Source organism: Urocitellus parryii, chromosome 2 (assembly GCF_045843805.1).
Source record: "Urocitellus parryii isolate mUroPar1 chromosome 2, mUroPar1.hap1, whole genome shotgun sequence".
NCBI classification, from domain to species: domain Eukaryota; kingdom Metazoa; phylum Chordata; class Mammalia; order Rodentia; family Sciuridae; genus Urocitellus; species Urocitellus parryii.
The window spans coordinates 54,444,811-54,459,879 of record NC_135532.1 but is presented as its reverse complement, the minus strand read 5'-3'; the positions used below and the strand labels follow the sequence as shown (position 1 = coordinate 54,459,879).

At 36.1% G+C, this 15,069-nt stretch overlaps 1 protein-coding gene across 1 annotated transcript; it reads left to right on the top strand.

Annotated features, from left to right (window-relative positions):
- Nucleotides 1–2,518: 2,518 nt before the first annotated feature.
- Nucleotides 2,519–6,511, top strand: Pcdh20 (protocadherin 20). Its single transcript, XM_026400259.2, has 2 exons — nucleotides 2,519–2,650; nucleotides 3,702–6,511. Exons 1-2 carry the CDS (start codon nucleotides 2,519–2,521, stop codon nucleotides 6,426–6,428), a joined length of 2,859 nt encoding a protein of 952 aa, XP_026256044.2. The 3' UTR covers nucleotides 6,429–6,511.
- The last annotated feature ends 8,558 nt before the right edge of the window (nucleotides 6,512–15,069 follow it).

The window sequence follows — 15,069 nt, the reverse complement described above, 5'->3', positions numbered from 1 at the left end:
ATAGTGGGGTAGAAGGGACATTTAAAAAAGGTATATTCATATTAAAAGCATCCACTCCAAAGTGGGGAAATGGAGAGTTTAAGAGTCAGTCCAAGGGAAATTACAAATAATTGAGAAAACAACTACAAAGAGATAATATTACTCCATTTGGATATCTCCATAAACAATAATTCTTATGTAAAGTCCCTATAAACAAAGGGAAAACTATGAAAAGAACTCTACATTTTCACCATAAAAAAAAAATCTTAACCAATTAGAGAGGGCATAAACTGACTGTGTAGGGCTGTGTAGGGATATACAGTCCAATCCATTTGTTGGTTTTTGTTTGTTTGTTTTGGTACTGGGGATTGAAGTCAGGGGCACTTGACCACTGAGCTACTTTCTCAGCCCTTTTTATTTTTTATTTTGGTATAGGTTCTCACTAAGTGGCTTAGGTTGACCTGGAACTTGCTGTCATCCTGCCTCAGCCTCCTGAGTTACTGGGATTACAGGCATACACCACTGTGCCCAGCTACATTTGCTATCAGTCTAGATGCACAATTACTTCAGATTTCAGGTTATGTGGCCATTGACAGATTGCCTAATTCCGGTCATGTGTCTCTAACTTCTGGAAGCTATGGGTATTGAGGGAAGACATAAATTAAATACACTTCAGAAGCAGCTTGGTACTGATTTTTGGAGTCTAGTATATTTCAGCTACAAACCTCAACATAAATATTTACCAATAATTGTAAAAGTTCAGCTGAAGAGCAGAACTGGCAGCTGAAGAAGCAAGGAGAGGCAAATCATGCTTCCCCTACTGTGGTTTGTTTACTGGTTATGTAATGGCCTAAGACGCAGAAGCCCAAGTTCATGTGTGTGTATGTGGTTTGTCCACTTTGTCAGGATTCCAATTTTACTGGCACTTGAAAGAGCTTTTTTTTTTCTTTTTTCTTTTTTATCATCCATGTTCACACCACACATCTGATTTGTATTATAAAGAGTTTTATCTGTGAATTCCATATAGAGCACCATTTGTTCAATAACAAGCTGTTATAAACCAGGTGTTGTCAATATTTAGGACTCTGTCTCTAAGATTAACAGGAAGGAGGAGAAAATATGAAGGGTCCAAAACACAACAATTAGCTGGAACAATTTATATTCTAGTTAACATATAGTAGAAGAAAATTAAAGTAGGTTCCTTTAGAAAACAGAGAACTCATTTTTTTGATCCAAGAAAAAAAAATTTTTTTCTGTTCTATCTCTATCATTTGTCATTCCACAGGTAAGGTTTTATGTTTAGGACTGTGAAGGGGATATCTGGAAGGCTATTGATAAAGAATAATCCCTATTTAGGGAGATTGAGTGATCTTTTCCATTGTTTATATGGCACCCTGCATTTCAAAAGTGTTTCCTGGACTTAATGCACTGAAGTCCCCCTTCAGCCTGATTTTGTAAATGAAGAATAAGCCCAGTGGGTAGGTGATTCCATGGCAGTCATGTGGCTATTTAGGATTGGACCCAGAGGAGATCCAAGCATTTTCACCACACTCCTCCAGGATTTCTTCCCAAAGGGTCATTTCCCAGTAAACACGGTAGGGGGCAGGGGCAGGGGCGGGTGGTGCAGGAAAAAAAAAAAAAAGTAAAAGTGAATAATCTGAAAAGTAATACAATTTTTTAACCTAAGCTTTGGTGAGTGCCCTCCCTATCTTAAATGCTCCCTGAGAGAAAGATGTTAAAATTGCTTGCAAGCAGAAGCACTCCTGTTAGAGCAAATCTGCTCCTATCTCTATCTCCATCCCCTACATTTTTCTGCCTTTTTCTTTCTGGTCAGAAGCTGAGGCTGCCACTAAAATAAAACCATAAAACAGACACCCAGAGACGCTTGCACCTACAACTAACAGAGACTCTCTCATCACCAACAGCAAAGAATCAAATTATAACATGTGGAAACATTTACTGAATTCATATATTTGCTTTTCTGGCTCACGCAGCGTTTACAAAGAAGTTGAGATGCCTCTCCTCTGAGAAAAGTGCATTTTCTTGCGCTGTGCAAACACTGCTGGATTCGAGTCTTTGGGAGGAACCGATGGCAAAGCAGGCTTTCGGGGGCATAGCGCCTGTGATTGCTCTGTGGATCTGACTTCCTCTCTCTCTTGAATTCAGATACGAATGCAGACTTATTTCTTTTAATTCTCCTAGTCTTGCTAGCAACCTGTGGACTTGAGATCTAACTGGTGCAAGGAGGTAAGCTTGTGGGCAGCACTCCAGTGCCCGATCCTGTGACACCTCGACGCAGTCTTCAGAGGCAAGTCCCCCATTTCAGCTCCTTTGGCAGGTTCCGGACGTATTCGCGTCCAGGACTAGAAACCATAAATGTGCCCTTCTGCCCCTCGCCTTTCTGCCCGCCTTAGTTCCCGTCCTTAATTGACAAGCCAGTGACTATTGGCTGAAGTTCCCCAGCGATTTGCATGAACGGAGAGGGAGTGTCTTCTGCCACCCTCCCTTCAGGAGCGCGTTGACTGCAGCCTCCCTGGGAATGCGCGGCCAAGGGAATGCGCGCAGCTCGCCGGCCCTGGCTGTGAGCTGGCGCCCAGCGACCTGGCACCCGCGCCTGGATATGGGGCATCTACATCGTCCCAGGAGCAGCACCAGCCACAGGAACCTACCGGTAAGGATTCAGGAGCTCGCGATCCCGACAAGTTGCACTGCTGTAAAGCAGTTTCTACTCCTTAATGGTTGTTGAAACCTTTTGCCTTAATCCAAACTTCCCGGGAAGAATATGGGAAAGGAAACAGACTTTGGGATAAAGTGCTTACATTTTGGCAAGAAATATTTAAGTCCTAGGTTCCTGGGAGGAAGTTTCAATAGCCGAAATTTAGTCAAATGAGATCGAAGAGGGAGGCGACGGTGCGCTCAAAGCGCTTTATAAAAGATACAGAGGTTCCGAGATTGTTTCCTGCTGCCGGCATCTGGCTGGTTGTCTACTGCAACTGATAAATTGTTTTTGCATAATCATTTTCCGCTTTTACTTCTCTTCCCCCCTAAGAGATGTGGTAGAAGGGCTTGGTAGGAGCTGGAGACCCAGATCATTTCAATTTGATTTTACACGCGTGCTAAAATGAAAATCACTCTTTGGGACCTAAAGCGTTGCGGGGAGGGGTTTGGGGTGGGGGTTGAGCAGGTGGGGAGTGTTGCCATGTTTTTCATATTATGGCTGTTACTGTTGTTTTTATTGGTCTCAGAAGGATGTCACAAATTTCGTGTTCTAGGACTCTAATGGCTGAATTGTTCATTTCAATGAGAAATTAATCGGCCACCTTTCAGTACCCTCCAATGCCAGCCCCCTCCCTCCTCATAACCTAGGGAGGTTTTTCTGTCGCGTTGCGCAGTCCCTGAATCGGAGCCTTCTTCATCCCAGTGTGTTTTTCCAGGAATGCTCTATGGTTTTGGATTTTTGAATGTTAGCTGGTGATGATGGGGACATGATGGGGGCAACATGGAGAATGAAAAATGAGCAGATAAAATAAGTTTTGGAGACAATGTTGCTCCACAGACCTTTCCTTCGCCGCAAGTTTTCTCTTCACCCTATTTTGAGTAGAGGTTTTCCTCCTGGAAATAGGGATCTGGGCAGCATCCACCCTGGAGCACTATTTTCTAACTCTTATCCCCGTTATTTCCGCGTGTGTGCAAATGAACCGTCTCTCCTCCTTCCACTCCAGCATGTGTTCCTGTTTTTTCTCTTCGTGGGACCCTTCAACTGCCTCGCGAGTTACAGCCGAGCCACGGAGCTTCTGTACAGCTTGAACGAAGGACTGCCGGCAGGGGTGCTCATCGGCAGCCTGGCTGAGGACCTGAGGCTGGTACCCCGGGCTACAGGGAGACAGAATCAGCAGTCCCTGCCAGAGTACACCGGCTCTAGCGCTGAGTGGAATCCCCCTCTCTCTTTCAGCCTGGCCTCTGGGGGACTAAGTGGCCAGTATGTGACCCTAGACAACCGTTCTGGGGAGTTGCACACTTCTGCACTGGAGATAGACAGAGAAGCCCTGTGTCTTGAAGGGGGTGGAGGAGCTGCCTGGGGTGGCAGCATTTCCATCTCCTCTCCTTCTTCTGACTCTTGCCTTTTGCTTCTGGATGTGCTGGTTCTGCCTCAGGAATACTTTAGGTTTGTGAAGGTGAAAATTGCCATCAGGGATATTAATGACAATGCTCCACAGTTCCCTGTTTCCCAAATCTCAGTTTGGGTCCCAGAAAATGCACCTGTAAACACCAGGTTGGCCATAGAGCATCCTGCCGTGGACCCAGATGTAGGCACTAATGGGGTGCAGACCTATCGCTTGTTGGACTACCATGGCATGTTCACCCTGGATGTGGAGGAGAATGAGAATGGGGAGCGCACCCCCTACCTAATTGTCATGGGTGCATTGGACAGGGAAACCCAGGACCAGTATGTGAGCATCATAATAGCCGAAGATGGTGGGTCTCCACCACTGTTGGGCAGTGCCACTCTCACCATTGGCATAAGTGACATTAATGACAATTGCCCTCTCTTCATAGATTCACAAATCAATATCACTGTGTATGGGAATGCTACAGTTGGCACCCCAATTGCAGCTGTTCAGGCTGTGGACAGAGATTTGGGTACCAATGCTCTGATTACCTATAGTTATAGCCAGAAAGTTCCACAAGCATCCAAGGATTTATTCCATCTGGACGAAGCTACAGGGGTCATTAAACTTTTCAGCAAGATTGGAGGAAATGTTCTACAAACTCACAAACTCACCATCCTTGCTAATGGACCAGGCTGTATTCCTGCTGTGATCACTGCTTTAGTGTCTATTATCAAAGTCATTTTTAGACCACCTGAAATCGTCCCACGTTATATAGCAAATGAGATAGATGGAATTGTTTATCTGAAAGAACTGGAACCTGTTAACACTCCAATTGCATTTTTTACCATAAGAGATCCAGAAGGTAAATACAAGGTTAACTGCTATCTGGATGGTGAAGGGCCATTTAAGTTGTCACCCTACAAACCATACAATAATGAATATTTGCTAGAGACCTCAAAACCTATGGACTATGAGATGCAGCAGTTCTATGAAATAGCTGTGGTGGCCTGGAACTCAGAGGGATTTCATGTCAAAAGAATCATTAAAGTGCAACTTTTAGATGACAATGATAATGCTCCTGTTTTCCTTCAGCCCTTGATAGAGCTTACTATTGAAGAAAATAATGCACCCAATGCCTTTTTGACTAAACTGTATGCTACAGATGCTGACAGTGGAGAGAGAGGCCAAGTTTCATATTTCCTGGGACCTGATGCTCCATCATATTTTTCCTTAGACAGTGTTACAGGAATCCTGACAGTTTCTACTCAGCTGGACCGAGAAGAGAAAGAAAAGTACAGGTACACTGTCAGAGCTGTTGACTGTGGGAAGCCACCCAGAGAATCAGTAGCCACTGTGACTCTTACAGTTTTGGATAAAAATGACAACAGTCCTCGGTTTATCAACAAGGACTTCAGCTTCTTTGTGCCAGAAAACTTTCCCGGATATGGTGAAATTGGAGTAATTAGTGTAACAGATGCTGATGCTGGGCGAAATGGATGGGTTGCCCTCTCCGTGGTGAACCAGAGTGACATCTTTGTCATAGATACAGGGAAGGGCATGCTGAGGGCTAAAGTCTCTTTGGACAGAGAGCAGCAAAGCTCCTATACTTTGTGGGTTGAAGCTGTTGACGGGGGTGAGCCTGCCCTCTCCTCTACCACAAAAATCACAATTCTCCTTCTAGATATCAATGACAATCCTCCTCTTGTTTTATTTCCTCAATCTAATATGTCTTATCTGTTGGTACTGCCTTCTACTCTCCCTGGCTCCCCAGTTACAGAGGTCTATGCTGTTGACAAAGATACAGGCATGAACGCTGTCATAGCTTACAGCATCATAGGGAGAAGAGGCCCTAGGCCTGAGTCCTTTAGGATTGATCCTAAAACTGGCAACATTACACTGGAAGAGGCATTGCTGCAGACAGATTATGGACTGCATCGCTTACTGGTGAAAGTGAGTGATCATGGTTATCCTGAGCCTCTCCATTCCACTGTCATGGTGAACCTATTTGTCAATGACACTGTCAGTAATGAGAGCTACATTGAGAGTCTTTTAAGAAAAGAACCAGAAATCAATATAGAGGAGAAAGAACCACAAATCTCAATAGAACCAACTCATAGGAAGGTAGAATCTGTGTCCTGTATGCCCACATTAGTAGCTCTGTCTGTCATAAGCTTGAGTTCTATCACACTAGTTACAGGGATGGGCATATATATCTGCTTAAGGAAGGGGAAAAAACACCACAGAGAAGATGAAAATTTGGAAGTACAAATTCCTCTAAAAGGAAAAATTGACTTGCATCTGAGAGAGAGAAAACCAATGGATATTTCTAATATTTAATATTTCATTGTGGATTAACAGAGAGCTGTTTTAACTGACTTTGGATAGTTTTCTTTGCCTACACAAGAATATATTGATGGCAGTTCCAATGAAGGATGACTAATTTATAACTTATATTGTAAATAGATGTTTACAGGTTTTTAAATTCAAATTCAGAGTTATAAAATGTGTACAGCATTTTTAAATGAAAATTAGTACTAACAGCTATAGAATTGTTATTTATAATATAGCTTGGACATGATTTGCAGCTTTCATACACCAAGCAAATGACTGATAAAACCTGGGAAGTAAGGTAAGAAAAATGATACTTTTTTTTTTTTCATCTAAAAGTCTTTTCACCACAAGAGGGCATGAGCTGCTCCTTTGCAGGGAACTGTTTGAGGTATTGTACATGACAGTTGTTGTACATGAAATTAATGAGAGAGTATATTTTAAATATGTTTTTAACATTAAATAAATGTAAAATTACATTGAATTTTGCCCTAATTAAATATATGCTATGAAAGAAAATAAATGTACTTAGAATGTTTATTACCTCATAGGTACATCATGTATAGTTTGAAAGAGAAGACATTAAAAAGAAGTGCAATTCCTTCTTAGCAAGGATAAAAACATTGCCATGTGTTGCAAGTTTGGACTGGTGAAGAGTATTTTACTTTCTGTGTACTCAAATTGCTTTCTGTTTGCTTTACCACGAGACTTGCTATGATTACAGGGGAAAATATATGTATCCTTCTTTACAGAAAATGTAATTAGAAATTGTGCTCCCCCCAAAACAGCCAGAAGCAAATAAAGGTCTCAATCCTTATTTGCTTTTTAGTGTTCATGATATTTTAGTGCTTTCAATATTTGTCAGTAGTAATTTGTACTTGGTTATACATTAGATTTTTATATGCTTAAACTCATCTATCACATAAGAAAACAAAAAGCACATTAAAACCAAATTATTCTAGAAGCTAGTCTGTGCTACTGGTTGTTTTAGTTGGGCATTTATATGAAAGTTATACTTTCCTTTTATTGTTTAGGTTGTTGGCTACCATTTCTGGCTTCCTTTCTTTGGCTTTGGATTAGATCCAAGAGTTTATTTGTAAGCCCAGCAGCAGATTCCTTTGATAATTTAGCTTTTTCTGAATGTTTTGCAATGAAGAAAACTGGTCCATCACTGGATTTATCACTTTTGCTTCATTGTATGAGCTGGAAATTTTATTTTATCTGAGCACTATAACAAAATCTGTATAAACAACGAATGTGTTAGCTTAAACTGGATCATCTTACTTTTTTGCATCATGTGTCTGTATTGTACCAAAAGTGTTTATATGTCTGCAAATTAAAGGTATATATTTTCATAATTTCTTTCTCATTTTTACCATTTTATATTTGAACATGGGCTTGTTCTTTCACTGAAGTGCCTATATTGGCATCTGTTTGGCTTTAGGGTTAAATATGGGTAAACTAGTATTCTGTGCTAAAGTTTATCTTAAACTAATTCATTACTAAATTGAACACTGGGTAAGTTAGTAAGTTTAGGTGTATAGAAATAGCAGAGAGTTTGACTATATGTTTCATGTAAGTTCATGAAAATTTTATACCCATTCATATACATATGCATATTAATTTATTATAGATTTAATATTAATTATAAACTTTCCTTCTATCACATACTTACAGCAAATCTTTCATTTGCTGTGTTTCATTAGCTTTCAATAGTTTCTCAAAGTAAAAATACACTGAAAATGATAATTTAATGCAAATCCCAAGGACCATTTGAATTTGTATTAATTCATTTTTCTTGTTTACTTCAACTTGAGAATTTGAATAAATAAAAATAAGCATATGAGGTAGTAGTGTTTGTTACAAAAATAAATATATTTTTATCATGAATTACTTTTGTATGTGAGGCACTTGAGCTAAGAGACTAAGATCATTTAACCCACAAAACTTTTCATTCATACTTGATATATTGCAGTAGAGAAAACCATACTTTTTCAATCATATTTTACTTCTTGCGTTTTTTTAAGGAAGAAGCTACATGAGATACAAGTAGTGTGGTTAATAAAAAATAAATTCTGCATAAGTGCAATGACTTTTACTACCAGTGTAAATTATTTTAAAAATTCTATTCTTTTCTAAATTTGAAGAAGATTCATATGTTGTGGGTTATGAACTTCATCTCCAGCATGAATAATGTTTGTAACTTTAATAAAACGATGTATTTCTTAATAACTTCTTGTGACAGGATTTCCTTTACAAAAACATCTCATTCACATTAAAAACATTAATAACAGGGAAAGCTAAAGTAAATTAAACTCAAAGATAAAAGCCCCTTTTTACTAACACCTTGTGCTAGAACAGTTGCCAAAATGTATGCTAATCATGTCAATGTTGTTAGTTGAGCTGGCACAAAAATAAATGTTCCATTCATTAAAAACCCTAATATCCATTTAACAGTTTGAGAACCAGTTAGTTCTCCTTGCCCAATTTCATGAAGAAGAGACTGCTCTGATCTTTGTACTGCCAACTACATCTTTATACAACAGAGAAATAGTTCATTAATTTGAACTGGGAAATTTAAAACCAACGTAGCAATTTCAGCTAGAGAGGAAAAACAATTTATATTATTTTACATCAGTTGAGTAGATTTCCTACCCTATTTTAAAATAAAAAGTTCTAGCAGTTATAATTTTATTCATAGTAGTTCAAAAGGAAAAGAAGAAAAAATGTTGTTCTTTTTTAATTCCTTTTTCTTTTTTCTTTTTTTTTGGTTGTAGTTTAACACAATACCTTACTTTATTTTATTTATTTATATGTGGTGCTGAGGATCGAACTGGTGCCTCATATATGCTAAGTGAGTGCTCTACCATTGAGCCACAACCCCAGCCCTGAAAAATACTTCTTTAAAAAAAATTTTGTATTATCAATGTATTACAAACATCCAATATTTTAGTGTTTTGACTGTCCTACATGTATTTTATGAAAATAACAGCCATCAGTGTACTATGAAATAACATCACTAGAAGCAATATTAAGGGTGGTGTCTGAAGTTGCCTAGATTGCAGGAGGATCTCTCACAAAGATTCAAATTTGTGCTCCAAGGAAACACCTGTATTGATAATAATAAAAGAAGGAATTAAGTAATTCTCTTCCCTGAAGGCTCAGGTTCCAATCTCTTCTCTATGAGGTGAAGATTCCACGGGGTCATGATGTTTGACAGACAATGGATAATGTAATGAAAGTGTAGCAGAGACTACATGGTGTTCTTCAATTCTATTGGGCAGCCTCAGTTCATGGAGGCCAGAGACAGAAATATGGAAGCATTTTCTTCCCTCTAGGCTAGACTTGCTCCTTGCAAAAAAGAATTCTATTGCTACAAAATGTTACATTGCTGATTTGTACAATTTCTGCCTTTGCAAGTGAGTAGCCCATGGATATTTGTTGGAAGGAAGAGAAATGACAGTCATGCAAGTGGACTCAAATAAGAAAAATTAATTAACAAATTAACTAAAACCATTACTAATTCCTGAGCACAAAAGATCCATCATAATATTTTCCCTAGTTACTGCTATTTCTGATAAGAAATGTTATATACATTTTTTCAAATTATATATATTACATATGCATAGATACATATAGTATACAACCATTTTCAAATGTCACATATATAATTGTTATTAAAATATTAACACTTGTTTTCTCTGAAAAGCTTATATATTGGGAATGGCTTTTTTTAAGGATATAAAACAAAAGTGAGTGAAATTTAAGATAGTCTATTAATGTCTAGAAGAACAAACACTGGTGATTTTAAAAATTCAGTCATTCATTCCATACATATTTTAGTATCTATAATTAACAGGGATTTAAATAAGAACAAGGCAGAGTTTCTTAATGAACTCATATTGGAAGGCCAATAAGAAACCATAAAATAAGGATTCCCAAAGGGAATGATTTCTATTTTGAGTCCTTCTCAGAAGAGGTGATGTAAAAACTGAGACTTAAAACAGAAACATTAGTCAGTGGGAAATGGACAGAGAAGCAGTAAGGGCATATGAGGAAGAAGAAATGGTATGTGACGCACATGTGCAGGAGTGAGCACGTAATGTTTGAAGAACCACAAATATTATAGTTCTTCTTGGCTGAGGGGATGAAGAGAATAAAAGAGATTATTAATGATATGCTAGGAAGGCTGAGGTAAAGATATTTTTACAAATTTGAATGAGAATTGATATTTTGAAAAGAATACTTTTGACCATTTGTGGAGCTGGTGCTAAGGAAAATTGTAGATATTGATTAGGGGGTTCAATGACAATTTAAAAGGTGTTGTCTTGAACCAGAGACTATAAATGAGGTATAATATAGCATGTAATACAGTAAGTAAACATTTTTTACCTCATAAAAAACTTGCAATATTATAGGAAATAATCCACACACAATGACTAGCAAATGCATAATTTCCATAATTTGTTTTTGAGCTTATTTCTATAAAATTGAAAAGGATAGGGAACATATTCACTAAACAGCAATAAAAGAATTGGAGCAATAACCCTTTCTCTAATGTTGGGTTTTATGAACACAGATGGAATTATGAAGATAATAATTTACCCAGTTTATTCATCTTTATGACTGTCAATTCTATTCAATTTAACAAACATTACTGTGTGTCCAAGTGGTAGATATTCCATTATGAAGTTGACCTCATCAGAATATTTTATCTCAGGCACTTACAGTATTTTGCCTGTAGCTGCACTAAATACATGCACATACAAAAGAGTCAGGTTGAAAACTTAAAAAATGTTAATATGTGGTATAAATTTAATTTCATGCATTGGGTGAGTACAAAATAATGATATGAATGCCACAAGTAATTCTGAACAGGATCTTCTAAAAAATAGGTATTTAGAACTAAGAAGTACACAGGTCTTGGGGTTTAACATTACTTTTAGATTAAATAAATTCCTTAATCTACATTATACTTCCATGTTTTGGTTTAAAATGAAGAACATAATAGTACCTAATATTTACTGTTTTAATTTTGAAACCCAGAATAAACAAACACAGAATAGACATTAAAAACAGTATTGTAAATAGTCCCAGCATAAAAAAAAAGCCCCTTACCTTCCCTTTCAATTTCCTCTTAAGATTAATTTCTCTATGTAGAAATTATGAAGCTTCTCTATTTCAAGGTATAATTATGAAAATTAAATGAGAGAATTTATAAAAAATATTTTGCACAAATGAAATGCTTCAGAAATATTAGCTGTTATTGTTACGAGAATTTAAAAATGTGCCACATGGTGGTCAAAGTAACTCATTTGTTCATTCTTTCATCCAATTCATTTGGCCAATATTTTTATTACACAAGTAAAGTCCATAAAAATTATCAGTGTTTTAGATTAAAGGCCTATAAGCTGAACACACTCAAATTTATATATTCTCATTATGCATCTCATAGACACTTTTTAAATTTTTTTCTCATGATTAATTAATGCATATCAAGAAAAAAATTACAGTAGAGGATATTAGATGAGAACAACAATGAATTTCAGAAATATTTAAAATCTTACTTAAAATGGCTAACAGTTTTTTTACCTTCAAATTTTTCTCCTAAAATCATATCCTTTTATTTTATGTTTATTAAAAAGTTAACAAAATGATACTGACAAAGACAATCTACTGGTTGTTAAAATAAATTTTATGAGATAAAATCCTCATTTTTCAATTATTAAAATGTATTAAGAATCATAAATGTTCCCAGTATGTAAAGGGGGCAAAAGATACAAATTAAAATGAACTTACTTTTACCTCACACATAGAAAAATGTAAAATTAAATATTTGACAAGCATAATAATAAGAAGAAAAGAATAAAAAATTTAAGACGATAACAATTAGGGTTTTATAAACAGCAGAAAAGCAAGAACTAAAATTGATTTCTAATATGGCAATTAATAAATACTTGTAAGATACATTTATATGATATTTAGAAAAGTCAGGTTTGTGGATACAAAGGTCATGACTGATTTGAAAATGAGAATAGAGAAATGTAGGTAAAAGGAATGAAAAAAAAAAACAAAGGAAGAAATCAGAAGAACAAAAGAAAATACATTTGCCATTAAATAATTCAGAATCATCAATTAGGAAATAAAAGCCAACATTTTAAGTATTCAAAAATAGAAAAAGAAAACAAGGATGATCAGATTATGGTTGAAAATGTAAATGAAGATCAACCCAGGATGACTACATGCTAGGAAGTCACTAAATCACAAACACTTTTAACCCCAATGGAACTTGGGATCATTGTCCTTAAAATTTAGATCATTATTCTTTAGAATTCAGAGTGCCATACTCTGAAGCTTCAACAGGATAATCACTTTATACATTAACCATTAATTTATTAAATGTATTAACTTTAGCCTCTGTCTATTCTTGTTCATCCTCAGAAGAATTATTCTGCAGTTCAGAAGAACTAATGAAAACAGGGTAGATTAAGTCTCTCCTCCCTTCTGTTCTTCACCTGTGGCTCTGCAAGAAGGAGCCAAATGCCATTATGACATATAAAAGTACTACCTAGAAATATGTACTACATATTGGAAGCTAGGAGAACAATCATTAGAAGAAAAAAATCTTTACAATAGGTGTGAATTGAAAAATGGGGATTGAGTGTTTTCTGTGAATAGAAAAATACAGATTTGAAGACATATATTTCTTGTGCTCATTTGGAAAACTAGAATTCCCTATACCTCTCAAATCCAAAATTCATTGAAATGTCAAAGAATTACATGCACTGGGCTCTGTGAACCACTTTCGCCCTTGAAAAGACCATAAATTTACATGTGAGTATAATTCAAATACAACTATTGTATTCATTGATTCTACGTATATACAATTAACCTTATTTCAAAAATCGCACTGATTTTATTTTGCAAATATACTTTATATCATTTCAAATTCAGTTGTCTGTTTTCTTAAGTGTGCTTTCTTGACAAGTGAGGTTTTGATTTAATAGAGAATACAATTGACTTTGAAAGTTGTCATGTACATCTTTCAAATAATGCCATGCAATATTATTTTTCATTGTTATGATATATGGTAAAAATGTATGATTAGAGGACATTTTATTCAATTTATAAAATTAATGCACTCGTTATAAAGAAAAAAATTACTCAGAGAAGGTAACTAAACAATTTAGAGGGGAAAAATGTATTTTAAAGGTAGAGTAAAATAAGAAAAAAAAAACCCTAACTGAATAATATTTTTGAAATTCTAAAAGTAAACACAATTACTCAAAGAATGTTTCATTTTTCAAAAGAATCATTCACTTACAACCCTTATTATTTTGCTTCATTAGACTGGGATAGTAGTTTCCTTTACAAGTTTGTAATCCAATTATAAGTTCCTAAACATTTTCAAACTTGAATGAATGTTGGCAATGCTAATCAAGCCAGGTGCTTAGCAAAAAAAGAGAAGAAAAACAGACAACAACCCCCCAAAAAACTTGCTTGATGTTGAAATAATTGTCTATTCATGATTCTTCAAATCACTTTTTCAATAGTAAAAAGAAACTCCATTTGATTTACACATTCACTTTTAAGTAAGCAGTCAAAATTCTCCATACGAAGAATTTCACTAACCTGTATTTAGCTTTTTCCTAAAAATATTTACAATGTATCATCTTGGCATTAAGCTTAGGAAAGCCCACTACCCTATATATGTTTGATTTTTCAAAGTGGCCCTACAAAAGATAATTTTCCACAAGAGCAATGTAGAACATACCCTTCTAATTTATAAATGCACAAATTTATGCGAAAAATAACCGAGTATGTTGATCTACAAAATTCTTTAAAACAAGGGATCTAATACAATTTGCTGAAGAAAGTGAATTCCTTTGGTTTTGATTCTGGACGTGCTATTTGAAGTACCATGACATATCAATATTTCCAATCACTGCATTTAAAGGGAATGTTAATTAGTTCATTCTTAAATAAGATTTCTAAAAGACTTTAGCAATGAAAGCACACAATAGAAAAGATAAAATCACTGAAAATATACAAAACATCTGCTTCATGAAGCCAAGAGGAATTCTAAGACACTAATATGTTCTTCCCACTTCAGCTTCCTTGAGACCACTCAGTTATCATGCTGCTTGGTCCTTCAGAGTAAGCTTAATATTTATTTACAGAACCCATTTATCAAATCTAACCAGTTGACAGCATATTCCCCCAAAGATGTCCATGACATAGTCTGTGGAACCTGTGACTGTGTTATGTTACATGGTGAAATAGAAATTATATTTGCCTTGCAAATGTAATTGGTATATGGATCTTAAAATAGGAAAATGAGCCTCAAAGAGCTAAAAAAAAAAAAAAAAAAACAACTCCCAGCTGAGTCAGCAAGAAAATGGAGATCTTAACCAAGGAATTGCTTTTAACAACAAACAATCTGAATGATCTTGGAAGTAGACTCATTCATACAGCTTCCAAGAAAAGGAACAAACAACACTAACAAATAAAGGAAAAAAACAAACCAGCAAACAAACAGCCCTCCTGACTGACACCGTGATTTCTACATTGCAAGACACTAAGCAGAGGACCTGTTGAGCCATTCTGCAACCAACCAGACTTCTGACTTCATGATTGGTAATTAATAAAT

Coding starts and splice junctions, on each gene's coding strand:
- Pcdh20 (XM_026400259.2), top strand. CDS start 2,519: ATGCGCGGCCAAGGGAATGCGCGCAGCTCGCCGGCCCTGGCTGTGAGC. Junction 2,651..3,701: donor CCAGCCACAGGAACCTACCG/GTAAGGATTCAG, acceptor CTTCCACTCCAG/CATGTGTTCCTGTTTTTTCT.